This window comes from Lepidochelys kempii, chromosome 1 (assembly GCF_965140285.1).
Source record: "Lepidochelys kempii isolate rLepKem1 chromosome 1, rLepKem1.hap1, whole genome shotgun sequence".
Lineage (NCBI taxonomy): Eukaryota > Metazoa > Chordata > Testudines > Cheloniidae > Lepidochelys > Lepidochelys kempii.
Window position 1 is genome coordinate 306771898 of NC_136380.1, and position 26921 is coordinate 306798818.

At 43.4% G+C, this 26921-nt stretch overlaps 1 protein-coding gene across 1 annotated transcript in view; it reads left to right on the forward strand.

Annotated features, from left to right (window-relative positions):
* The window catches only part of CFTR (CF transmembrane conductance regulator), a 144553-nt gene that overhangs the window by 27172 nt on the left and 90460 nt on the right, over positions 1 to 26921 (forward strand). Inside the window, exons 6-11 of the mRNA XM_073328163.2 lie at positions 897 to 1060; positions 2191 to 2316; positions 13304 to 13550; positions 16095 to 16187; positions 16862 to 17038; positions 20364 to 20555. Coding sequence (XP_073184264.1) covers positions 897 to 1060; positions 2191 to 2316; positions 13304 to 13550; positions 16095 to 16187; positions 16862 to 17038; positions 20364 to 20555 — 999 coding nt within the window. The remainder of the gene's footprint in view (positions 1 to 896; positions 1061 to 2190; positions 2317 to 13303; positions 13551 to 16094; positions 16188 to 16861; positions 17039 to 20363; positions 20556 to 26921) is intronic.

Consider the following 26921-nt stretch of genomic DNA (forward strand, 5'->3'; position numbering starts at 1 on the left):
TCTTTATAGCACGGCTCCCTCAGGACCTATGCTGTCATACAAATGCTAGTATGATATAGACTTGTACCCCCACCATACAACTTGTATGGCAAATAGCTATTAATCTCTACGGCCAGGATGCTGCAGGCATCAGCCATCTCCCCCCGTCAACTGCTCCCATCCTGCTGCCCCTGCTCCCAAAACCACAGAGCTGCCAACTCACAGAGGGGAATTCTACGCTGCTTGTACATCTCCCTCACTCCCTCTCTGCATGTACCAGCCATTATTGCCTAACACTTGTGAGGTTTTTCTTTTCTCAGGATGTGCACTGTCTATGACATTATTTGGCCCTCAGGACTACAGGAGTTGGCCCTAAATCCATCCCAGGGAAAACAAATGAGGGAGATGACCATATAGGGAGCAGGTTGTTTTGAATTAATTGCATATACAGCCTTAGTCACTCTTTCACCGAAATAAGTTACCTTCCATAACAATTTTAAATAATTCTTCATAGGTTCTTTCATATATCTTGTCTCATCTGGCAGTGATTGAAAACATAGAGGGGAGAGGACGGGGGGAATCCTGGTCCCTGTGAAGTCAATGGCCAAACTCCTACATGCCTATATGGGGCCAGGATTTCACTTTGTATTTATACAGCTTCGAGGAGAGTTGTGGACTGAACTTTGTCCCTTGAAAAAAACAAAGCTCATGTATGGAATGTATATATGCATTGGTATGTCCTCAGTGTAATTAACACCCACATTGCTATGTGCTCAGAACCACAAAATCTCCTCTATAAACTTGTTTTACTACTGGAAATTCTTTTCCTATTCTTTGTGCAAAGTGTTCAGAGTATCACCTCAATAGCTCTTCTCTCTTTCATATTGTCTGAGTATTTTTGCTGTGGATTTTTGCAGGGGCTAGCATTGGCTCATTTTGTATGGATTGGACCTTTACAAGTGGTGCTACTGATGGGACTGCTGGTGGAGATGTTAGGGCCCACAGCATTTTGTGGACTTTTCTTTGTGATAATCATGGCCCTTTTCCAAGCTGGGTTAGGACGAATGATGATGAAGTACAGGTGACAAAATGTTAAAGATGTTCTAAATAATTGTATGTTTTCACAAGACATATTGCTTTATGATACTTATGGTCCTCATTTAAAAATGTTACTCCGTTAGAGTCTGCTCTTCTGAGGACAGGATTACACAAAAAAAATCTGAAGTAAAGAAAACACAATAGAAGCACTTGAAGAAGGGTAGAAAAATATTATTGGGCTAATGCTGATGTGGTTCTTTAATAGACTAATACATTAATAATTAATTGGTCGTCTTACAATTAGTTTGTAAGATTATTTCACATATGGGGGATAGTCCTGACTGAAATCAATGGGGCTCCATGGTGGGTAAATAAGCACAGAATTTGGTCCTGTTTCCAAATCTTGGTATTTATATAGGTTGGTTGTTTTGCAACTGTGTTTATAGCCATTGCCTTGCAAAGCAAGATCCTAACTTTTTTTTGCCTCTTCATGAAGTAAATAAAATTGAAAGAAAAATGGAGAAAGTCAGAAGGAAATAATGGAAGAAAAAGAGATTTAAAAGCAAACTGGAGATTAGGAGAGCAGGAACACACACCAGAATACAGGAAATTAGATACAAAAATGACTTTAGTAAAGTTCGTTGAGCCAATTCATCCCCAAAGTCAATGGAGGTTCCTCCCTGAAGACAGTGGAGTTCAACCAGGGCTGAATGTAGTCCCTTTTTCTTAATGAACAATGTTTAAAAATAGAATCAAATTCTAAAGATAAAAAGATACTATTGTTAACATACACAAAGCCAGACCTTACTTACCTTATACTGGAATTCCTGCTGATATGTCACAAATGAGTAAAATGAGCACAATTTGCCCCATAAAATGGCAGATAAGGCATAACCCTGCATTCCTTGTGAACTCCACATGCCTCTTAATCAGAATTTGGAGGGTGCAAAGAACGCAGGTTCAGGGTCTTATTTATTAACATTGAGTGTGTAAATATTAAAAATTAAGTATTTAATATGTATAAAGTAGTGAGAAATTTTATAAAATATTAAGACTCATTGTCAATTATGTGAGTCATACTTCCTAGAGTTTTTCTTCATAATGCATTAATTATTTGTCTTTGAATGCACAGTATTATTCACTATTATTATTTAATGCCTCATTATTTTACAGAGACAGGAGGGCAGGAAAGACAAATGAGAGACTTGTGATCACCTCAGAAATAATTGAGAATATACAGTCAGTTAAAGCTTATTGTTGGGAAGATGCAATGGAAAAAATGATTGAAGGCCTTCGAGAGTAAGTGTATTCATTTGTCAGACTCATTTCTATAAGGTTAAAAAAATTAAAATTCTTAGACGCCTATGAATAGCATCCATGGTTACGTTAGTTAGGAAACAAGACCCATCAATATTCATCCTTCATAAATGGGCCATCAGCAGGCAGTGGGAGGAACATTCCCTCACTGTGGTTTTGTTTCTTCCCCAATTTATCAAGTGCAGTATGGAAGTTTTGTGGTTCTATTTTTTGCTTTCTCCAAACCATTTGATAAAAGCAACTCTAAATGACAGGGCATGAGTGGAGATGGTCCATTGGTCTGTTATTTCCATCTTGCTGTATAAAGCAACTAGCCCCCTCAGATGGTGTTTTATGTATTCTAAAAGGAATGCAGAGGAAAAACTCCCATTCTGGGCTTGGAAAGAGCTGGTTTTTTTCATCTCTAAAACGTTGATGGTTATGGAAAAAAAATCAGAAGACCTGACTGCTTAGCTATATGTAACTGACATTCAATGTTACCATTTAACAGGTATAGGTAAAGGCAATCCTAGCATCTGTATTTGTTTCTAGCTAACCTATTCCTTACCCTACCAAAAAAATGGTATCTGTGAGATTATGATTATTCAAGGCTTTCTTCCAGTTCTGAAGCAGAGGTATGAATCCTCTGCAGCTATTTTGCACAGACTTCATTAAAGACCCCTTCAAATCTTGTAATACAAGGCTGTTGGGGTCATGTCATGCTTAAGAGTTAGAAGTACTCCTGCTTTATATGGCTATACTGGACTTATAAATGTGATAATCTGGGAGATCTTTGTGCAACTACCCATTTTAACCTCCAGAGCTGAAAGTATAAATCACTACAGTTTGAGCCACAGAGCCAGGCTCCCTACAGAAGAGCTGTAACAGATTCACAACCAGTACAGATCGGGCATGGTGGGGAGGAAGGGACATAACACATGCTGGCTGGTGGGTTACTCTTGCATCAAACCTATCAGAGTAGTGCATCTACTCCCACAGAAAGAGTAGGAATTAAGCTTCAGGTGTGTGGCTGGGAAAATAATAAAAAAGAACAGAAGAAATGTAAGGACCATGTTTCATGTAAATAAAAGGAATGAAATAATATTATTACCCAAACATGTCCTTATTGTTCAGCTGCTTATGTTGTGCCTTTTAAATGGCAACCCATAGAAAGTGCAGCGCTTGTTTCCTTCAGTGCAGAGAAGTCCTTGAAAATGATGGTACCTGTAATCTATTTTGATTCAATATGGGCTGAGAGGCTGAGTTTGGATCCAGATCTGAATTAGGGTTGGCTGAGGTTCAGATTCCAGGCTGAATCAAGGCTAGGTTCTAGATCTCATAGAACCAAAAACTCATGAGTTGTTCTTGTGAGATTTGGGCCAAACCTTGTGAGTAAGTACTAAAGAAATGAATAGAGATGTATATCCCTACAACTGAATGTTGCACAAATCTGTAGAAAGGCTATTCTGTATTATATTCCACAGGTTTATTGACCCTATTAAGTTTTTAAAGAACCCCATTGGTTTAATAACTCTTGTTAAGTTATGTATGACTTTCTTTAAGAGAAAATGGCAAAAATTTCATGAGAACATCTTACCTCACATACACTTTCTTCCCTCTTGGGCCACCCCACAGAGCAGCAAGTGGGCCCTTGACCCTGTTCATCTACACACCAGCCATTAGTGCTAGCTACCCTGAAAGTGTGTAGAGCAGAAACACTCCTCTGGAATGGTATGGCTCTGCACTGCCACCAACACAGGCTGTGCCTTAAAAGCACAAATGAGCTCATACTAATGGTAAATCCCCTCCACAACAGGAATCTGAACAATACCTCTATACATCCCTTCCAGAAATGCCAGAGAAGTGGCACGGCCTTTTGAACAAGTCAAGATGTCCAGACAGGTTAAAAAAAAAAAAAAATCTGGGCTCTGGCAGAGCAACAGAGGAAGTGAATTCCAAAAATTCAGGTGCCCTTATAGGAAAAAAAATCACCACTACCATCTTTTGAGCAATCCCCTCTCATTAAAGCAAGACAATTTGGGCATCTGTGCTGTTTACAACTGTTTAAATAGGATATGAAAACACAGGTAGTCTCCCGGGCAAGCTTGTTCCAAACCATTTTGGATTTTAAAAGGTTAGTGAGCTTCTAGAGACACAGAATTCCTATTACTAAACATCCTGGGAGCTCCAGTGATGAGACACATCTCTGATGACGTATATTCACTGAATGATTAAACTCAGACATCTAAGGTTGAAATAGTGGGATAAAGGGTGCACGAAAGCTCAGCCTATTTCTATCATTTTATGGCGCTGCTATCAGGAAGCTTCTTGCAGTTTAGCACAACGAGATAAGAAAATGTTGTTCTCCAGTGTGTTTCACATAGTCCTAGTGGGTTTTTTTTCTACATACCTGCAAAGCAGTGCTTTTTGTGTTATACACTTCCTTATCCCCATCCCACCCCAAATTCAGGTTTTTCCTAGAGATTTAGTTTTCTTCTTTTCACTTTAATCCCTGGTGCTTCTCTTCTCTCCCCGCCCTTTCTCCCCCTTTTTCTCTCCATTCTCTGACTCTTTGTATTTTTGCTGTACTTGACAAACTTATGTTTGCTAAAAACTTTAATAAAAGGATCTCTTCTGCTGGCAGTTCTCTAAAGCAGCATATCAGTTAATCTAAATTTCCCATTTTCTATGGATGCCATGACTAAGAAAGATGTACAAAACCTAATCTATCTAGAAGGGAGTAACCTCAGCAACCTGTTGCTGTTAAATCCACATGAAGATAATGGGCCCAATCCCTGTCCTCAGTAAGAATTTTATCTCAATAAGGACAGAGGGCCAAATCCTACTCTCCTGCCAGAGAAAGGTTGGAAGACTGGGAAAGTCCCTGAATTTCCTCCGAATTATCCTGGACAAGGTTTGCCCACTACAGACCAGGTAGGGGTATGATGCTCCTTGCTGGCAAGGAGTTGCAGAGAAACCCTGCCCTTTTCAGAATATTAGCTCAGGGACCGAGTCCCTCTCTATTAGGTTCTGGACCTCTCTGCCCATCAACTGTGGTAACATGACTCCTATTAAGAGTCATGCTTCTTTTGGTTTCCCAAGCATGCCTGGCCCAAGACCTCCTCTCGGCAAATTCATCAGTGGAGTAAGATGCCATGTGAGAGATTTCTGACTATCTATGTGGGAATAACCTTGTTGCTCCATCTAGGTTGCATTTCCATAGTTTGTTTATGAGCAGGTCATGGGAGACAGTATCAAAAGCCTTACTAAAGGCAAAATAGACCATGTCAACCACTTCCCCCCATCCACAAGGCTTGTTACACTGTTAAAGAAAGCTATCAGTTTGGTTTTACATGTGAGACTGCTTGTATTAGCTACATCAGATGTTAGCAAAGTAGGACCTGTTGCTGCTGCAGGTAGCCCGGTCCTACAGATAGCATTTTCACACACACACACACACACACACACACACACACACACACACACACACACACACACACACACACACACACACACACACACACACACACACACAAGAAACTGCAATCTGTAGGGTTGTGCTACCTGTAACACTGGAATCTGATGACTGCTATCTTTAGGAATTAGCTACATCAGATGGCCTTTTCTTTTTTTTTTTTTTTTTTTAGCAAAGTCGGACCTGTCGCTGCTGCATATGTTTCTGGATGGTACAAGGCCCTGGAATCTAATGTATATACATTAACCCTCATGGGGCACATCACTGTACAAAAAAAGTTGTGTCTGTGCCTGTAGTGGGGCGGCTTCCCCACTCCGATAAGCAGGGAGTTAAAAGCAGTCAAGCTAGCCAGGGTCCATATTTCTAGCCTCAGATACAAACGTTACATGTTGGATAAACACAGTCAATAGGTCTTAAGTTTTGCAATGATACCCCACATCAGCCATCTTGCATAAAGTATATATTAGCTACGTCATATCCATATCATAAGCATATTTTCATAAAGAAAGTAGAGTATAATGTCACACCCCACATGTACGTTTGCTGATCTGCAAATAGTAAAGGACCATGCACTTTTGGGTGCAAACGCTCATGACAGTAGTGCAGAGCCATGCAAGCTCCATGATTCTGTGTGAGATGGAAGACAGTGAGGGGGGCCAGGCAGGTTTGTGCGTTTAGAAAAAAAGGGGTAAATATTATGTATATGTTTATGTATGGGATAAATATAAAATTAGTGGAAGGTTAACAATGTCTTATAAGAAGTTGGATCCCAGGGCCACAACCACCCCTGTCTGACCTGTTTGGTACCCAGCATACACTGCCAAACCAAAGCTTCCCAAAATACAGTGAGATATCTATTCATGGTGCACCTCACTCTGAATCTATACAAGTGCTTCTGGTGAGTACCCTGACTGCTGAGACAAGGAGTCCAGGAGACATGCACGCAAGTGACATAGTAACTGTAGTGACTCTATGCTGACATAACTTGCCAGGATTATCTACACTGGCAGTTAAAGCGCTCTAACTAGCTGGTTTAGGGGGTGTGAAAAATCAGCCCCCCTGAGCAAGTTTGAGTGCTTTAAAGCGCTAGTGTAGACAGGCTCGGCTCCCAGTGCTCAGAGCTAATCCCTTGTCGAGGTGGATAACCTGCGGCAGCACTTTGAACTTTGTAGTGTAGACGTAGCCTCAGGAGATTAGATCAGACAAAGAGGGGTTGCATTGACTAGGCATTGGGATGCCTGTGTCTTTAAGAACCCAGCCCTGGGAAGCTGATGCTGAGAGGTCCTGTCTGTCAGAGGGGAAATAAAAAAAGCCCCTTTGCCCCCCACCATTTTTGCAAACACTGGTGTCTGAATCCACTGGGGTAACTGTTACCCACTGTGCCCCTGCCTGTGCCAGATTTTGCCCTCTGTCATCCTCTGCCAGCACTTTACCCCAAGCTTAACTCCTGCTCCTCCCCCCCGCCAGCCCTGATTTTGTCCTTTGGCCCCTCTCCTAATCTTGCCTCCAGCTGCTTGACCCCCCTGACCAGTCAATGTCCGCCCCCTGCTCAGAACCTGGCCACCCCCACTGCTCCCATTTGCTCCCTTTGCCCCTTTTTAACCCCTGTAAATAGCAGTCAGCAGATTTTTATGGCTAATAAGGGCAGGTTAAAGGACAGTGGCTTCAGCAGATGTTATTGAGCATGCTCAGTTCGTGTGACCATACAAAAAAGCCACTTTGCTCAAATAAAAAAGCCTCTTGCCCCCCCAACAAACTATTTTGCAAACACTGGTGTCTCAGTCCCACTGGGTAACTGTTACCCTCTGTGCCCCGCCTGTGCTGGGTTTTGCCCTCTAACACCCTCTGCCAGCGCCTCACTCCTGGGTTTAACTCTGCCTCCTCCCCCACTCATTCCTGATTTTGCCCTTTAACCCCTCTCCTAATGCTGCCTCCAGCTGCTTGATGCCCCTGACCAGTAAATTTCCACCCTGCTGCTCAGACCCTGGCCACCCCCCTCCTCTGATTCACCCTCTTTGCCATTTTTTAACCCCCTGTCAAAAGCAGGCCTCAGAATCCTATGGCTAATAAGGGCAGGGTGAAGGGCAGTGGCTCAGTACACTGTAAGTAGCACATTACTATGGAGAGCACTTTACCGGTGCTCCAGCGCGATAAGGAGTCAGGGAGCAGGGGGGGTTGATAGAGGGCAGGGGAGTTTGGGGAGTGGTGGTGGTCAGGGGGCAGGGGGTGGATAGGGGTCAGGGTGGTCAGAGGGCGAGTAACACGGGGGTTGAATGGGGGCAGGGGTCCTTGGGGGGCAGTCAGAAAGGAGGGGGAGTTGGATGGGGTGGTGGGGCGCAGCCAGGGGCAGGTGTCCTGGGGGTGGTTAGGGAGAAAGGGTGGTTGGATGGGGCAGGGGTCCCGGGGGGGCAGTCAGGAAGGAGAGGAGGGGTTGGATGGGGTGGTGGGAGGCAATCAGGGGTAGGGGTTCCAGGGGCAGTCAGGGGACAGGGAGTGTGGGGGGGATGGATGGCGAGGGGTCCTGGGGGGGCTGTCAGGGAACAGGGGATGTTGGATGGGGCAGAAGTCCCGGGGTGGGGGTCAGGGGGCAAGAAGCAGGGGGGCGGGGGAGGCACAGCCTCCCCTAACCGGCTCTCCATACGATTTCCAAAATCTGATGTGGCCCTCAGGCCAAAAAGTTTGCCCACCCCTATGCTAAATATTGGAGTATTTTATATTAAGACAGAGTATAGACTTGTTGGGCAAAATTATGCCCTGAGAAATGCCAGTGGGAGTTGCATAAGGGTATGTCTACACTACGAAATTAGGTCGATATTATAGAAGTAGATTTTTAGAAATTGATTTTATACAGTAGATTATGTATGTCCACACTAAGCACATTAAGTTGGCGCAGTGCGTCCTCATTACCATGGCTAGCATCGACTTACGGAGCGGGGCACTGTGGGTAGCTATCCCACAGTTCCCTCAGTCTCCGCCACCCATTGGAATTCTGGTTTAAGCTCCCAATGCCTGATGGGGCAAAAACATTGTTGCGGGTGGTTTTGGGTACATGTCATCAATCGCCCCTCTTTCTGTGAAAGCAACGGCAGACAATCGTTTCGTGCCTTTTTTCCGTGCGGACGCCATACTGCTTTCAGCAGATGGTGCAGTAGGACTGCTAATTGTCATCGTCAACCACTTTTGGTGCAACTCTGCTCTGCTGCTATTGTCTCAATAGCGAATTTCTCCATGTTGTCTTCATGGGCTCCCGGGTATGTGTGTTCTTCCTCGGGAAATGTGTGTGGTGCTAACCGTCATCATCTACCGCTTCCGCTACAACTCTGCTCTTCTGCTCTTATGAATCTACCTCGCAGGTCCTCTTGTTGTTCTCTATAAATATCTATTTTCATGGCATCCATTGTCAGCCACTGCTTCCGCTGCAACTCTGCTCTCCTGCAGACGCCATACCAAGGCAAGCATGGAGCCCACTCAGATCTCTGCAGCAGTTATGAGCATTGTAAACACCTTGCACATTATCCTGAAGTATGTGAAGAACCAGAACCAGCAAAAGCAGGCAAGGAGGCGATGGCAGTGTGGTGACGAGAGTGATGAGGACATGGATACAGACTTCTCTCAAAGTCCGGGCACTGGCAATTTCGACATCCTGGTGGCAATGGGGCAGGCTCATGCCATGGAATGCTGATTCTGGGCCCGGGAAACAAGCACAGACTGGTGGGACTGCACAGTGTTGCAGGTCTCGGATGATTCCCCGTGGCCGCGAAACTTTTGCATGCATGAGGGCACTTTCATGGAACTTTGTGACTTTGCTTTCCCCTGCCCTGAAGCACAAGAATACCAAGATGAGAGTAGCCCTCACAGTTCACAAGCGAGTGATAATAGCCCTCTGGAAGCTTGTAACGTCAGACAACTACTGGTCAGTCAGGAATCAATTTGGAATGGGCAAATCTACTGTGGGGGCTGCTGTGATCCAAGTAGCCAACACAATCACTGAGCTGCTGCTATCAAGGGTAGTGACTCTGGGAAATGTGCAGGTCATAGTAGATGGCTTTGCTGCAATGGGATTCCCTAACTGTGGTGGAGCGATAGACGGAATGCATATCCCTATCTTGGGACTGGATCACCTTGGCAGCCAGTACGTAAACCACAAGGGGTACTTTTTAATGGTGCTGCAAGCACTGGTGGATCACAAGGGACATTTCACCGACATCAATGTGGGATGGCCGGGAAAGGTACATGACGCTCGCATCTTCAGGAACTCTGGTCTGTTTGAACAGCTGCAGGAAGGGACTTACTTTCCAGACCAGAAAATAACTGTTGGGAATGTTGAAATGCCTATAGTTATCCCCTTAATGCCATGGCTCATGAAGCCATACACAGGCACCCTGGACAGTAGTCAGGAGCTGTTCAACTACAGGCTTAGCAAGTGCAGAATGGGTGTAGAATGTGCATTTGGATGTTTAAAAGTGCGCTGGTGTAGTTTACTGACTCGGTTAGACCTCAGTGAAACCAATATTCCCATTGTTATTGTTGCTTGCTGTGTGCTCCACGATGTCTGTGAGAGTGAGGGGGAGATATTTATGGCGGGGTGGGAGGTTGAGGCAAATTGCCTGGCTGCTGATTATGTGCAGCCAGACACCAGGGTGATTAGAAGAGCACAGCAGGGTGCGCTGCGCATCAGAGAAACTTTGAAAACCAGTTTCATGACTGGCCAGGCTATGGTGTGACAGTTCTGTTTGTTTCTCCTTGATGAAAACCCACCCGCTTGGTTCACTCTACTTCCTTGTAAGCCAACTGCCCTCCCCCCTTCGATCACCACTTGCAGAGGCAATAAAGTCATTGTTGTTTCAAAATCATGCATTCTTTGTTAATTCATCACACAAATAGGGGGATAACTGCCCAGGTAGCCCGGGATGGGTGGGGGAGGAGGGAAGCACTGGGTGGGGTGGTGGATGAGGGGAGGAGGGAAGGACAAGGCCACACTGCACTTCAAAACTTATTCAATGCCAGCCTTCTGTTGCTTGGGCAATCCTCTGGGGTGGAGTGGTTGGGTACCTGGAGTCCCGTTCCCCCCGCGTTCTTGGGCATCTGGGTGAGGAGGCTATGGAACTTGGAGAGGAGTGTGGGCGGTTACACAGGGGCTGTAGTGGCAGTCTGCGCTCCTGCTGCCTTTTCTGCAGCTCCACCATGCCGAAGCATATCAGTTTGATCCCCCAGTAGCCTCAGCATTGCATCCTGCCTCCTCTCATCATGCTACCGCCACCTCTCCTCTTGCTCCCACAACCTCTCATCTTGCTCGTCCCTCCTGTCCTCGCGTTCATTTTCTGCTTTCCTGGACTCTGTCATTGTTTGCCTCCACACATTCTGCTAAGCTCTTTCAGTGCAGGAAGACTGCATGACTCAAAGAACATTTCATTGCGAGTGCATTTTTTTTGCCTTCTTATCTGTGCTAGCCTCTGGGCTGGAGATGATAGGGGGAGCGTTGAAACATTTGCAGCTGCAGGAGGAAAAAAAGGGAGAGTAGTATTTAAGAGACACATTTTAGAGAACAATGGGTAGACTCTTTCATGGTGAACCAAGCTGTTAACATTACATAGCACATGTGCTTTCGGTACAAGGTCGCATTTTGCCTCTTATATTGAGGGCCTGCCGGTTTGGTGTGAGAGATCACACACGCAGGGCCGGGCAACAGAATTCAGCTTGCAGGCAGCCATGGTAAGCCACAGTCTTTTGGCTTCTTCAACCTTCATAACATGTGGGAATGGTTTCAAACAGCAGCACCTTCCTTTCCCATACCAACCACCTGTTGGGTTGGCCATTTATAGATTCATAGATATTTAGGTCAGAAGGGACCATTATGATCATCTAGTCCGACCTCCTGCACAATGCAGGCCACAGAATTTCACCCACCACTCCTAAAAAAGACCTCACACCTATATCTGTGCTATTGAAGTCCTCAAATTGTAGTTTGAAGACCTCAAGGAGCAGAGAATCCTCCAGCAAGTGACCCGTGCCCCATGCTACAGAGGAAGGCGAAAGGAGGGGCTGCGGTTTTCGGGTTAACATGCAGCACAAACTCCCCCCCCCTCCAATTCTCTGGGATGATCGCTTATCCCCTCCTCCCACTGCGTGACTAGTATCAGGGAAGATCCCTGACAGCCAAACGCGAACAGCTCAGTATGAATGGCTCCCGCCTCCCACCAAGTGGCTAAAAGCGGGAATGATTTCTTTTCAGCCACAGGCAAACAGCCCAGCAGGAATGGCCACCTCTGAATGTTCCCTTAATAATGTCCCTGGAGGATTTCCGCTCCATCCACAGACACGTTAACAGAGTTTTCAAGTAGCTGTTCTGGCCGTGAATGCATCCCAAGTCTTCAGGGCAAATTAATCATTAAATATGCTTGCTTTTAAACCATGTATTATATTTACAAAGGTACACTCACCAGAGGTGCCTTCTCCAGCTTCCCGGTCTGGGAGCCCGCCAGGGTGATAAACAGTTCCTGGCTGTCGGGGAGAATGGTTTCTCCACTTGCCTGTTGTGCACTATCCTCCTTCTCCTCCTCATCTTCCTTGTCCCCAGAATCCTCATCCCTGTTGCATGCAGGTCCCCTTGCAGGTGTCCACGGACAAGGGTGGGGTAGTGGTAGGGGCATCCCCTAGAATTGCATGCAGCTCATCATAGAAGCGGCATGTCTGGGGCTCTGACCCGGAGTGGCCATTTGCCTCTTTGGTTTTTTGGTAGGCTTGCCTGAGCTCCTTAATTTTCATGCGGCACTGCTGTGGGTCCCTGTTATAGCCTCTGTCCATCGTGCCCTTGGAGATTTTTTTCAAATATTTTGGCATTTTGTCTTTTGGAACGGAGTTCTGATAGCACGGATTCATCTCCCCATACAGCGATCAGATCCAGTACCTCCTGTTCGGTCCATGCTGGAGCTCTTTTGCGATTCTAGGACTGCATGCCACTTGTGCTGATGAGCTCTGCATGGTCACCTCTACTGATGAGCTCGCCACGCTGGCAAAACAGGAAATGAAATTCAAAAGTTCCCGGTGCTTTTCCTGTGTATCTGGCTAGTGCATCTGAGTTGAAAGTGCTGTCTAGAGCAGTCACAGTGGAGTACTCTGGGATAGCTCCCGGAGGCCAATACCATCGAATTGCGTCCACACTACCCCAAATTCAACCCAGTGATGTCAATTTCAGCACTAATCCCCTCGTCAGGGAGGAGTACAGAAATCAATTTTAAGAGCTCTTTAAGTCGACAAAAATGGCTTAGTCGTGTGGACGTTAAATCGATCTAACACTGTTAAATTTGACCTAAACTCGTAGTGTAGACCAGGGCTTAGTGTATCTGCTTCCCTTTCCTCAAGCTTTCACACTAATAGTAGGAATGGGGTCACTTCTTCAGTAGTCTTGGAAAGTAATGACAAACATGGACACATAGTTAAGCCTGTGTCACTAAATTTTTCACCCACCTTTCTGTCACTATGAACAATGAATCTTTACACTTCTTTTTTTAACAGAACTGAACTGAAACTGACCCGAAAAGCTGCATATGTGAGATATTTCAACAGTTCAGCCTTCTTCTTCTCAGGTTTTTTTGTGGTGTTTTTGTGTGTGCTTCCCCTTGCACTGACACATGGAATTATCGTCCGAAAAATATTTACCACCATCTCATTCTGCATTGTTCTTCGAATGACAGTCACTAGGCAGTTCCCCGGGGCTGTGCAGACATGGTATGACTCTCTTGGAGCAATCAACAAAATACAGGTACTGTACATAAACTAAGATCCTTCCAGATACAAAACCTAATCCTTTATAGTACCTTATTTTGTCAATCCCTCATCAAAAGTACACAGTTTCATATAACATGAATTGCTTTTATGGTTTTCTGATCTAAAGTCACCTCAGAACCACAGTCTTTAAATGGGAAGCACTTCCAAGTTATTGCCTCTTACCTGTAGAATAAATCTTTCAGCAGAATTTAAACATGACAAGGGGCAGTCTTACAATTGTTGCATACCTCAAACACCCACTATGTCAACAGTAGTTTTGGATGTGTGCAGTGAATTCAAGATGGGGTCTTATGGGATGGATCATTTAAAAATGCTGTTTCAGATCTCTCTTGGAATTCTTATATTATTTTTTGTCCAAATCTCATCAGCTCTCTCCATTTTTTTTGTTAAAGTTATTGAATATAATACATTTTTATAATTAATGTGATAAGAATGCATGAGATAGTACTTATAGATAGACCTGAATCATAATATGGAATTAGAACAGTTCTAAACTGGCTTTTTTTATTTGTTTGGGTTGAGCAGGGAGGTGGGAGAAAGAGAGGACCAGGGACAAACGAGAGTTGGACGGGGGAGATTCTGATCTGGATTTCATGCTGGTCTGATCTCTGCACTTTGCAAAGGGTCAAATCTAAACTTGAGTGTTTGAGATTCAGATCTATGACAGGAAGGACAAACCCCACATTGGACCAGGGCAGGAAGGATTTAATGGTCTGTCTGTAGGGTTGCCAACCCTCCTGGTTTTGCTGGGAGTCTCCTGGAATCAGGCCGTATCTCCTGGAGGCTACTGAAGTCAAACTGGGAGACTTTAGGCGCTGAAAGTCTGGTGGCACAGCGGGGCTAAGGCATGCTCCCTGCCTGCCCTGATTCCATGCTGCACCAGAAAGTGGCTGGCATGTCCCTGCTTCCCCTTGGGGGCGGGAAGCAGGAGGCACCACATCCTGCCCCCGCCCCCAGTGCCGACTCTGCAGCTCCCATTGGCCATGAACTGTGGTAAGTGCCTCCTGACCAGAGCCTGCACCCTGCATCCCCTCCTGCACTCCAACCCCCTACCCCAGCCCCCTCCTGCACCCAAACTCCCTCCCAGAGCCTGCACCCCTCACCCCCTCCTGCACCCCAATCCCCTGCCCCAGCCTGGAGTTCCCTCCAGCACCCAAACTCCCTCACAGAACTTGCACCCTGTACCCCTTCCTGAACTCCAACCCCCTGTGCCAGGTTCAGCCGGAGCCCCCTCCCACACTCCGAACCATTCGGCCCCACCCCTCAGCCCAGAGTCCGCACCCCCTCCTGTACTCCAACCCCCTGCCACAGCTTGGTGAAAGTGAGTGAGAGTGGAGGAGAGCGAGCGACAGAGGGAGTGGGGATGGAGTGAGTGGGGCGTGGCCTCGGAGAAGGGGCGGGGAAGGGGTGGGGCCTCTGGGCAGAATCAGGGAAGAGGGTGTTTTGGTTTGTGCGATTAGACAGTTGGCAACCCTATCTGTCTGGCTGATGGGGAGTGAAGCTGTCCTTGCCTAAATCACCATATAGGTACTACCTAAAGAATAAATTTAGGTGCCTAAGACTCTAGTCCTACAAATACTCACTCATGTGAGTAACTTCATGATTGTGTGTTGTCCCATTAGGTATGTGCTTAAATATCATACTCGATCAGGGCCTAAGCTGGCAAAATTTGGCCTCAGGACTTTAAAGAAGGCATTGGGGGGTAGAGGAGCCTTTAGCTCTCCCCTTTGAAAAAGGAAAATGGAACTTAAATAGAATAACTTTTTATATGAACTGTACAATTTTAATAATTCTTTAGTAAAGCCAGAGAATGCAAAAGTTAACTTTCCTACAGCAACATTAGCTTAACCAAATTACACACGTTCTATTTTCTATTCCTGTTTTGCCTGTTAAGTGTATGCCATAAAATAATATTAGTGCAATGCTGCTGAAGAAACCTTTATTTTTGCCTTCTCTGACTTCTACCATTTTAATTATACAACCTTAAAGCTGCAGTAGCAAAGATCTGTTATATAACTTTCCTTTTTGGTGGATATACCTTGATAATTAACTCATTTTTTTGCAGTCATGGGGTAAGTGAGAAAGAACAGATAAGTAGTTTGTTTCTTTGCTTACCAATATTGCTAATTATTTCATCAACAAAATTTTTGTTTAAAAAGGATTTTGACTGGTTGCATGACATTGCCCAATGTAAGCCCTTAAAACCAAGGATATACCAAGTTTTTATAACCACTCTTAATCAGACCCTGATGCCCATACGGTACGTTTTGGCTGGTGGTGACAGAGTCTCCATCTTCACAAGCAACTTCCTCGTGCTTCCAAGAGATAAGGAAACACACTACACACAAAACATATTCATCTCCCTTGCACTAGAACACAAAAATACAATGATAAGACTGAATACCAGCTGCTGAAGTTGATATAAATGCACTGAATAACTGTGCTGTGTATTATCTGTTTGCGTGTGATAGTGTAGTCTAATACCCTTTGCTATAATCTATTGTCATTATGCTTACAGGATTTCTTGCAAAAAGAAGAATATAAAACTCTGGAGTATAATTTAACAACAACTGGTGTTGAGCTGGAAAAAGTAACAGCCTTCTGGGATGAGGTTAGAACTTAAATCAAACAAAATAAAATTACTAGAAATATTTTTTAATTTCAGATTTTTTCCCATTAATTACATAGAACAAAACAAATGAAAAATAAAACCCCACAACCTTTTTCTGGATCATCTGTGCTAATCCCAGGTTCCCTGCCCTAATTTAAGATTGTCTGCTGATCAATCCCTTAGTTAGTGAAAACTTGCTCTCTCCATTGGCTGCCCACACCAATTAGAGAAGACTGCTTTATGGGTGATGGGTGAGAAAGTGCACTATCTTGGGAAAATCACATTTAAACATGTCAAATTATGCCAAAATGGAAATTTTGGAGGAAGCACTTTGTTTGCATTTTGGCAGTGTTTCACTAGTTATTCCTGATTGACACCAGCATGGGATCAGAATCCGTCTCCAAAGCTGTGTTGATGCTGGAAAAATAGCAAAGTTAAAGGTGCCTGCACTTATCACCCCAACTTTAGCAAAAAGCCAGGTTTACTGTAAAGATCATTTAATAAATTTATTATTTTTAAAATGTAATAATGAAATCATGTAGATCTAAGAAAACAAATTTTAGAATAAGTGCATACTTTTCTTACCTGTGTTTAAAAAAATACAGCTCTACAGTATTACATACGTGTCTGCATATGTCTTTCTTCTATTTATTGCCTGTCTAATGTTTTTGCAGGGAATTGGGGAGATATTTGTAAAAGCAAAGCAGGAGAGCAGAAAAGTTTCCAGCAATGATAATAATCTCCTCTTTAGTAACTTTCCACTTTATGGCACTCCTGTTCTTAAAGATATCAACTTTAAAATTGAGAAAGGAGAGCTGTTAACTGTTTCTGGATCTACTGGTGCAGGCAAGGTATTCCAGTTTCTACCTCACTGATAAAATATAAAATATTATTGTTTGGCAAAAGTGTTTTATAATATGGTTAAATTGTTATTGTTTTAACTATAATATGGTATTCATTTGCTGCAATGTACCTGATTATCTTCTTCCCATGCCATGCCCTCTGCCTAAACTATATCAAAGCCTCTAGTTTGAATGGAATGGCCAAAGGACTTCTATTGTATTTTTAGTGCTAGGGCAATATAAGAATGTTATCCTGGGTATTTTCCATACTAGAGTGTATATAGGCCATATACAAGTAAATACAAACTCAAATATTGTGTTCCTAAGCCTCTAATTGCCAGAAGCTGGGACTGGGTGACAGGAGATGGATCACTTGATAAGTGACCTGTTCTGTTCATTCCCTCTGAAGCATGTGGCATTGGCCACTGTCGGAAGACAGGATACTGGGCTAGATGGATCATTGACCTGGCACAATGTGGCCATTTTTACATTCTAACAAGGAAATGGTAATTTACAAGACAAGACTGATCTTAGGAAGTCAGAGGTGTTTCATAGGAATAACACAAAATTAAATTTCCACAGTGAAGACCGTAAACAATTAATAGTTATGTCAACAATTTATGTGCTTCCAAAAATAATATCCTGAAGAGCCTAACTTATATAATCAAATCATTCAATGGTGCATTTGATTTGCCGATAATATATCTGATCAAACTATTTATTACAAATAATGTGCTGGATTGTGATACCCCGATTCATACTGAGTAGCAGTTTACTTCACCAGTGTGGTCCCATTGACTTCAGTGGGACTGCTTGTGGAGAAAGGTATGACAACATGGACCATTATTGGTTATGCATTTATCAACTTTTAATTTATTTATTTTGGTTAGCTAATTGTTTTTGATCCAATCCTGATTTTCTTTTATTATATTCACTGGGTAAAATCCTTGGTACATTGAAGTCAATGGTAAAACTCCCATCAGCTTCTCTCTCAAGCATTATTCTTAAGTATTAATACCAATGGGAATTGCATTGTAGACTTGGCATAATAAGATACAAGTATGAAAAAGTTACTGCTGATGATTTTGACTGTATGTGAAGCAGGGACACAACATTTTCATCAGAAACTAACAGAAGAACAATTTCTGACACATTATTCCAGTCACTTTTAGCCTAACGTGGTTATTCCCCTTGATCCAGTATTTATAATCTTAAACTAACAATTTAAATAAAATATGGTTTCATAGATTCTGAGGCCAGAAGGGAGCACTGTGATCATCTAGTCTGACCTCCCTGGCTATAGAACTTTCCTGAAATAATCCCTGTTTGAACTAGAATATATATCTTTTAGAAAAAACATTCAATCTTGATTTAAAAATTACTACTGATGAAGAATTTGCCACAACCCTTAGTAAATTGTTCCAGTGGATAATTATCCTCAATGATAGTCTTTATCTGGAGAATCCATTTCCTTGAGTTACTTAAAACAATCTAATATACAAGAATTTAGGAAAAGGAAAGCTTTTTTCCTCAAAATATTTAATCCTTACTGTCCTTCTTTTGGCTAAAGTTATTATTGGCTCACCCAGGTATAACCAAACCCACGAACCACAGAAACAGAATACACAATGTTATTTTTGTCTATAATTGGTATCTGCAAAAGGCATTTTTCTGGACTTGGAAAACCGCAGAAGCGTGACAAATTTTTAGGAGCGTTTTACCAGCAGACACTTTAGTTTGAGCAAATTAAAAGTTATATTAGAGACACAGGATTAAAACAAACAGATATATGCTAGATGTGTGAAACACACTAAATGGTTAATCCTGTGAAATACTGGACCTAGTGTTTAACCTGGTGAAGCAGGCATTTTGGAGAATTGAACCTCTGGGACAGGGGAATGATATACCACACAAGATTCTCCGTGAATATTTTACTATCTGTCAAACTTCCTCTGAACGTCACACCATAAAATTGTGACTTAAGAAGATTTATGGAGTTTTTGGCCACCAAGTCCCAGCTGTGCTGATTAATGGTATTCTTATCACTAATAAATAGAGTACCTCTTGTAACATATATTTCCTTGTATTTCTCAATTCTATTCTTTGATCAGGTAGCCAACACTGTGTGGCAAGGTTACTACTAGCTACTGATTAACTTTGAAATTATAACATGTCAGTATTGAAATTACAGTCAATTCTTTTATGAAGAGAAATACGAAACACTAGCCATAGCTGAGTTAACAGAGGAAAAATCAGATCAAACTGAGCTGTTTATCTGAACAATTAAACATGCACAAAGAAGTTACACTTTTCAAGGCTACATAGGTAGAAAGATTTCTGAGCCTGCATGTGACAGCCACCATCAACAAAAAGCAACACATTTTGCATTGTGTCATGGGATAGAGAAAAAAATTAAACAAAATAACTGGTGATGTCAAAATTGAATAATAACCTCCTCCCACTCTCTCTCTCTCTCTTTTGTTCTCTCTCTCTCACACACACACATGCACACACACACATTCATTTATTTAAATCATTGCAGGCCTGAATCTAAAATGTGCTTGTGCAACCATCACATGACTCAAGTCAGGGGAGGGATCCAACAACACAGGATGTGGAGTTTAACTATGCAAGACATCAAGCAGCTACTACAATTGCTCATGCAAACTGTTATGTGTATGCCCAAATGAAACTGTCTCACTGGTAAAATAAATATTTAAAAAATGGCTGTCTTATATGACACTGTTAGTTTTACTGCACTGGTCTAAGCTGTTTTGATCTTTGTTTCTTAGCCAGAATATCTGCTCAGTTTAGTTTGCCAGCTGATCAGAATGCAGAGTTCCCAGTTCCTATACTAGAATAGGAGTACTTGTGGCACCTTAGAGACTAACCAATTTATTTGAGCATAAGCTTTCGTGAGCTACAGCTCACTTCATCGGATGCATGCTGTAGCTCACGAAAGCTTATGCTCAAATAAATTGGTTAGTCTCTAAGGTGCCCCAAGTACTCCTTTTCTTTTTGCGAATACAGACTAACACATGGCTGTTACTCTGAAACCTATACTAGAATAGCTACACGGCATTATAGACTACTGTCCTCATTTACTGAGAATGAATTTCATCCCAGTTGAGAAGCCTTTACAGGACCCTATGCACCACCAAAACCTCCACTAAATACAGCTTTGGTGTTAGATAGGTGCTGATATGGACCCTCTGCACAAGATGAATGCATCATAATAGAGTACAAGCTATTTATTAAGATGACTCACATATGCTGAGCATCTGTTACAGTTGTGTAAATCTGTTCTGATACATTAACTGTTAATTATTTTCAGACTTCTCTCTTGATGTTGATAATGGGAGAGTTGGAGCCTTCAGAAGGTAAAATCAAGCACAGTGGAAGGATTTCCTTTTCTCCACAAGTCTCCTGGATCATGCCTGGAACAATCAAAGAAAACATCATCTTTGGTGTGTCCTATGATGAATACAGATATAAGAGTGTCATCAAGGCCTGTCAGCTAGAAGAGGTCAGTCTTAAAATTAAAATTCTCTTATGATCTGTGATAAGTCACATGACTCAAACCAGGTGAGGGGTCCAACAATCCAGGGTATGGAGTTTAACTAAGCAAGATATCCTGCAGCCATGGTCAATTTAGAAAACTCAGCAAGGGCTTCTTGCAGTCAGGGTGTCCCTTTGTTCAAGAAGAGGATGTACCTCATAGGTTAATGCATCACTGACTCCTTTTTTTATACCTCTGGATAGGATAGTTCCCTCCAGTTGAGCCAACTGCTCTCCCCTCATGGCTTCACTCAAGGCAGTGTCTGCACAAAAGGTGGAAAGCTGTGGAGCTGCATTACTTGGAGAGCAGGGATTAACCGTTCTCTAGCTAGTCAGTGGATGGAAGGTGCACATTCTCTCACACATGCGCTCTCTCTCACACTGCTGCCACAAACACCATTGTCATGTGACAAAAGTCACAATTAAGTTGCTGCTTCTAGCATACCAAAGGCAAATGCGGTTACTGGAGCAGAGACTCCTTCCAGGAAAATAAGAAGGGGAGAAAAGGGGGAAGATGCCTTCAAATGACCTCTGCCCAGCCCATTCAAATGACTGCACTGAATGTACTATTTACTGTGATCAATTTAATCAATGACTCACAAATTACTTGCTGTCAGCTAGAAGAGGTCAGTCTTTTCGCTTTGTTTGTAAGTTACTTGTAACTGCTCAGATAACTCATCATGAATGTAACCATCTGTGTGATATCAATGGGTGATTGGGTTCTCTAGTCACATGGTATTATTTTAATTCCAGATAAACTGGTGAAATTACAATGCCGAAGGAGTGATTATAATTAAAGCCACGGGGTCTTGGGTTCTGTTGGAGAGTGCGAGACTAGTGTGGGAGTTAGGAGGAGCTAAACAATCAGGGTTAGAGAATTTTAGGATATTTTAAACTAGGGGATGGGGAACCTATGGCCCGTGGGCCGGATCCTACCTGCTGCTTCATTTCATCCGGCCCATGGCAAGTCTACATGCCACGGGCCAGAAGCCCTGAGCCTGGGTTCCCCCCCGTGGCTCACCCTGCTGTGGGTGGAAGCTGGGGTTAGCAAGATGTTAAAAGTCCGGCTGGCTCCGTGCAGCTCCTGGAAGCAGCTGGCATGTCCGTGCAGCCCCTAGGTGAAGTGGCGATCAGGGAACTGAGGGAAGCTCCGTGCCCTGCCCCTGCCCCCAGCCATAACCAATGGGAGCTGTGGGGGCCCAGAGCCCTCTGGCCCCTCCGCCTAGGGGCTGGACATTGCGGCTGCTTCTGGGAGCAGCGTGGAGCCAGTCAGGGAGTCTGCCTTAGCCCTGCTGTGCCACTGACTGGGAGCTGCCTGAGGTAAGCACTGCCTGGTGGGAGCCCGCATCTCCTGCCCCAGCTCAGAACACCCTCCCTCACCCTAACTACCTCCCAGACCCTGCACCCCAACCCCCTGCCCCAGCCCTGAGCCCCGCCCTGCTGCACTCCAACCCCCTTGGCTCCAGCCCAGAGCCTTCTCCTGCACCCTAATACCATCATTCCCAGCCCCACCCCAGAGCCCACACCCCCAGCTGGAGTCCTCATCCCCTCCCACACTCAACCCCCTGCCCCAACCGGGAGTCCCCTACCACATCCTGAATCCCTCATTTCTGGCCTCACCCTGGAGCCTAGGGGAAACCCGAGCATCCGCACACACACACACCTCCATGGGGCTGGAGCTGTGACCGCCGGCTCACCCCGCTGTGGGGGGAAGCCCCCCACCACCTCCACCACGCTCCTCCGTGGTGCTGTGTGGCCTGCAACTGAGTTTTTCTGTGGGCCAGTGGCCCCTGATAGAAAAAAGGTTCCCTACCTGTTTTAAACCTTTCCCTTTTTGACATTTGAGTCTGGCCTTCCTTGAGACATAACTGCTAGAAAAGTTAGGCCACTATATAGTTTGACAGAGTGAGTTCAGACTTCAGATTAGTTTTCTCTTATCACATTCACAGAAAGGGTTTGTGTGAAGGCCTGGTTGCAAATTTTCTCTCAAAATATTCTTTGACAGAAAAGTGGGTTTTACACTAGATGACTTTTTTTGCATGGAAAATTAATTTTTTGTCAAAATGTTTCCCCAAAAACAAAAGATTATGGCCAACAGTGGGAATTGTAGTTTGCTCTTTGTTTTCCCATTCTCCCCTATGGGCCAGGATCCCCAGCTGGACCACATCTTCCACAAAGCAACACAGTCAGAGACTCCACGTTGTATAGATTCCCCTCACCAAAAAGGGGAGACTCTCTGTTGTATTATGGGAGATGTTGTCTAGCTGGGGTACCTGTCCACAGCGGAGAATGAGGACACAAGGATCAAACTACAACTCCCGTGAGGCACTATAACTCCCATTTTCAGCAGGAAACTCAAAATTTCCTGCGCAAGATTTCAATGAAAACTAAAAGTTTTTTTTCCCTGGGGGAAGAAATTTCAGCCTTATTAGTGTCAGTATTCATGAACCCAGTGCCAGTCCCCAGTTTTCTGTCACCAACTGGCATTCACGACAGTTATTGCACAGACAAAACTAGTAATTGTAGGCAGTTGCATGTGCACAAGCCCATAACAGCTTCCGTGCCAAGGTTGTTGTGTTAGTGCACAAAATGACCAAGGAAACTAATGACCTGTAAAGGAAATTACAAATGAAGTAATAACTATCAAAGCAAAGGAGGCGAGAAAGAAGTCATCATGTGCACCATTTAGGCTCTGTGCAGATACCAGGAGCCAGCCTTAACATGGGCACTAATGGTGTAGCTTTGTCATCACAACCCAGTCCCTTGCTAGAGGCAGATCCTGGTGATCTGTTGTTCGGAAAATGCAGTCTCTTTGCACATTGCGACTCGGGTTAGGGAGCCCTTTTGAGAACAGGGGATGTGGCACAGACTGTTGTTCAGTGAAGGATGATGTAGGGAAGGACAGCAAATCCAGAGAAGAGTGTTCTTCAGTTTTTCATCCTCTCAGAAAGGATGATGGTGGTAGCAATGTGACACCAATTCCAGAGAAGGGAGGAGGAAAATTGGGCTGCTCACAAAATATTTACTTAAACTATATCTTAGTCTAATTTGCTGTTCGTGATTTGAGATAGAAATTTTTCTGTTTCCTGACTGGATGACAAACTTTAAACACAGTGGGAAAGCACTTTTGGCATGAAAAGCAAATCACTTTATTAGGCTTGATCCCTTCAACCAGTGCTTCCTATTGACTTCCGTGGGCACTGGATCAGGCCCTTAACATATTCAGACTAAGAATAACCATTCTGCAACATTCATGTGAATGTGTTTGCATTAATATTTGCAAAGAGAAAGGGGGAAATGTGAGAAGCCATTTGAATTTGAAAAAAATATTTGTGAATAGTTTCCCCAGCTGCATATGAAACGGTCTAAGCCCACAGAGTAAGCCTATTATAAAACCATTCACAGTAAGGTCTGATGCTTCTTACCAAAGTTTCTACCTACTTTGATTGTTAAAAGCCAAACAATCATATTTTAAATTCATTTATTCTTTCAGAATAGATCTAATTACCAAAATGTCTTTATAGAAAATGGAATTAACAACCTTTACGTATGATTAGGGATAGCCAGAAATTTCAGAATAGCTGTTTATTGAATGAGAAAAAATGCTTCAGGATGAGGAGGATGGTAATAGGGGAGCCTCTAGAACTGTATGAAAGATCCCAGGAACTGTGTGAAAGGTTTAGAATCTCAGAGCTACTCAAAATTAGGAAGAGTGATACTGCTACTTATGGGCTTAGTCTATTAACAGGGAGTTTCCAGGGTGGGACACCACATGAGTTTTGTGAAACATCAAGCAAACCAGCTGTGGAGCCCTTGTCACCAGACTTTGAAGGTTCTGATACACATAACCTACACAAACAGAACCCAGCAAGGTTGGCTCAGGTGAGTTCTCCCAGTGCTGTGGTTTAGAGATGGTCAACAATTTTCATTCAAAAATCTTTTTTCAGTGAAAAGTTTTCATAGAAACAGAAATCTCCATGGAGATTTCTGAAAAATTGAGGATTTAATTGAAAAACCCCAAACCCTAAAAACTATTCTTTCCTCAGCTGAAAATAGAAAATATTTAAGCAAAAAACCTGAAAAATTTAGATAATTTTTGCCGAAATAAAAATTGTATGTTCATCAACATTTTTAAACAACAAAATTTTTAAAAACAGCTTACTATTTTTTAACTCTTATAAAACTATTTACTGAGGAAAGTGTCTGCATGAGGTGCTCAGTTTTGCTATTTTTCCACACCAAAACTGTTGTTGATTTCAGTGGAGATTTATGGGCCAGATTTTAAAGGCCTCAGCACCCGCCACTCTTCTTGACCTCATGGCCAGATTTTCAAAAGAGCTCAGTATTCAGCGTGCTGAGGTCTTTTAAAAATCTGACTCTGTGCATGTAAACTACTACAGGATCAAGGTCCTATTTAACATCCAGTTTGTAATTGATACATTGAGGTGGGCTCCATGGGTACTGTATGTTTCTTGCTGCTGTCAGATCATGGTTCCAGACAAGTGTTTTTATCACACAGTGAAACACAAAAGTGTATTTTGTAAAGATGTATTGCACTAGAGCTTGTCTGTATTTATTCCACCCAGCTTCTAAGATCTTCTTATTCACCCAGCCTTGTCACAAGACAGGGCTCTTGTTTTCATCTATATATTAAAGACAACAGATATTTAAACTAGCTTAGCAAAGTCTTTCTTTAGGTCATACAGTGAAAGTTATTTTCTTTTAGATCCATTCAAGCAAGAAAACAATAGATGGTTTGTTTTAAGATAAGAGGAGGTTACTGTACTTTATCTCTATGCAGGGTACAATTAAATAATAAAGTTTTTTTTTAATATGTTTAAGGCCTTACTGTGTATGCCACTGATACTCAAAAAACAGCCTGAGTTTTGATTAGCAGTTTGACAGGAATTTTATTAAGACTTTCTGAAGAAGAGGTCCTGGCTTTGTTCCATGCTAGGCCTTCTGCCACAGACTGCTGCATGAGTCCAGCCTTATAGCTATTGTCAACAACACAAATCCAAGAACCAACCTGTTGCAGCCATTCCAAATTCTATTTTTGCTCTAAGGGCCATGCTGTGCATCCCCTGCAATAAGACAGGAAATTCCTAGAATGATGGGAAGGTTAACAATATTGGTCAGCCTCATGACTGCTGACTGCTCTGTCCATCCTGTGGGTGCCAACTGCTGAATCTGACCCATATCTTTTAGGTCTTTAAGCCTCTGGAGCTAGTGCCAGTGAGGTGAGCAGCTGGTTAGCATAAGAAAAAGTGTTATTAAATAGTTCCCGACAGTAGTTCAAGGCACTGCCTTGAGGGTAAAAAAGAATGAACAGATATCTTCATAATGGCAGGAGGAAGTTTTGGTACATGTGGACTCTGAACAAGCTAGTATTACACTATGACCAGGGAGAAATCTAGCAAGAACCCTTCCCTTACACGGTGTCCTAGTGTCATCAGTCATCTCTTCAGTCCTTCTAGCTTCTACAAAGTTTCTGAGGAAACACTGCAGAGACGATTAAAAAATGCTGAAAACCAAATGTTAATTCCCTACCTACAGCCTCTGGTAAATCTTTTAGAACTCTCTTGTGTGCTTAAGGCAGAGCCCGGCCCTTGGTGGGGTTGGTGTGGATCACCAGGAAGTTTCTGCCTGTGCTCCGTCATACCCCTTTATGAATGACCAAATACTCCACCTGACTGAGTGAAGGGGCCGCAATTGTTTCTGGCTTTTACATAGGCTATGCAAAAGGGGTTGGAGGTGGTGGTGGTGGAAGAAAACTCATCTCCTCGCTGCACAGCTGCAGAAGGCTTGTCTGCCTGGGAAGATAGCATACAGCAAGGGAGGGTGTGAATCTAGGGCATACCTGCTGTCCATGCACTAACTCACTGTGTGAACACTGCCAAAGCGCAGTGAAAGTCCCAGACTGCAGCTTAGCATACTGTACTTGGAAGCATCAGTGTGCTAAGCCATACACCAGGACTTTCAAAGCACTGTAGCAGTGTCCATATGGTGAGTTAGTTACTGATGTGCTGTAAATTCACACTCTGGAGTGCTTGTTAACTTTCCATGTAGACAAGCCCTCAACTACAGTTAAATGAGATTCTACCCCAAATTCACGTTCTCATTGACAATACTCTTGGGGAGGAAAAAAGCCCTTTCCTGTATTTGATACAGAAGACTGGAACAATACAACTTGTTCCAGCTCCAAGCAGCAATGTAGATGTGGAATGATCCCTCTCCTATCTCCATCACGTCCAGACCTCTAAAGAAAGTAGCATGATGGAGTGCACATTTAAGATCCACATCAGCTTGTTCCAGAAGGAAAGTTAAGTGACTG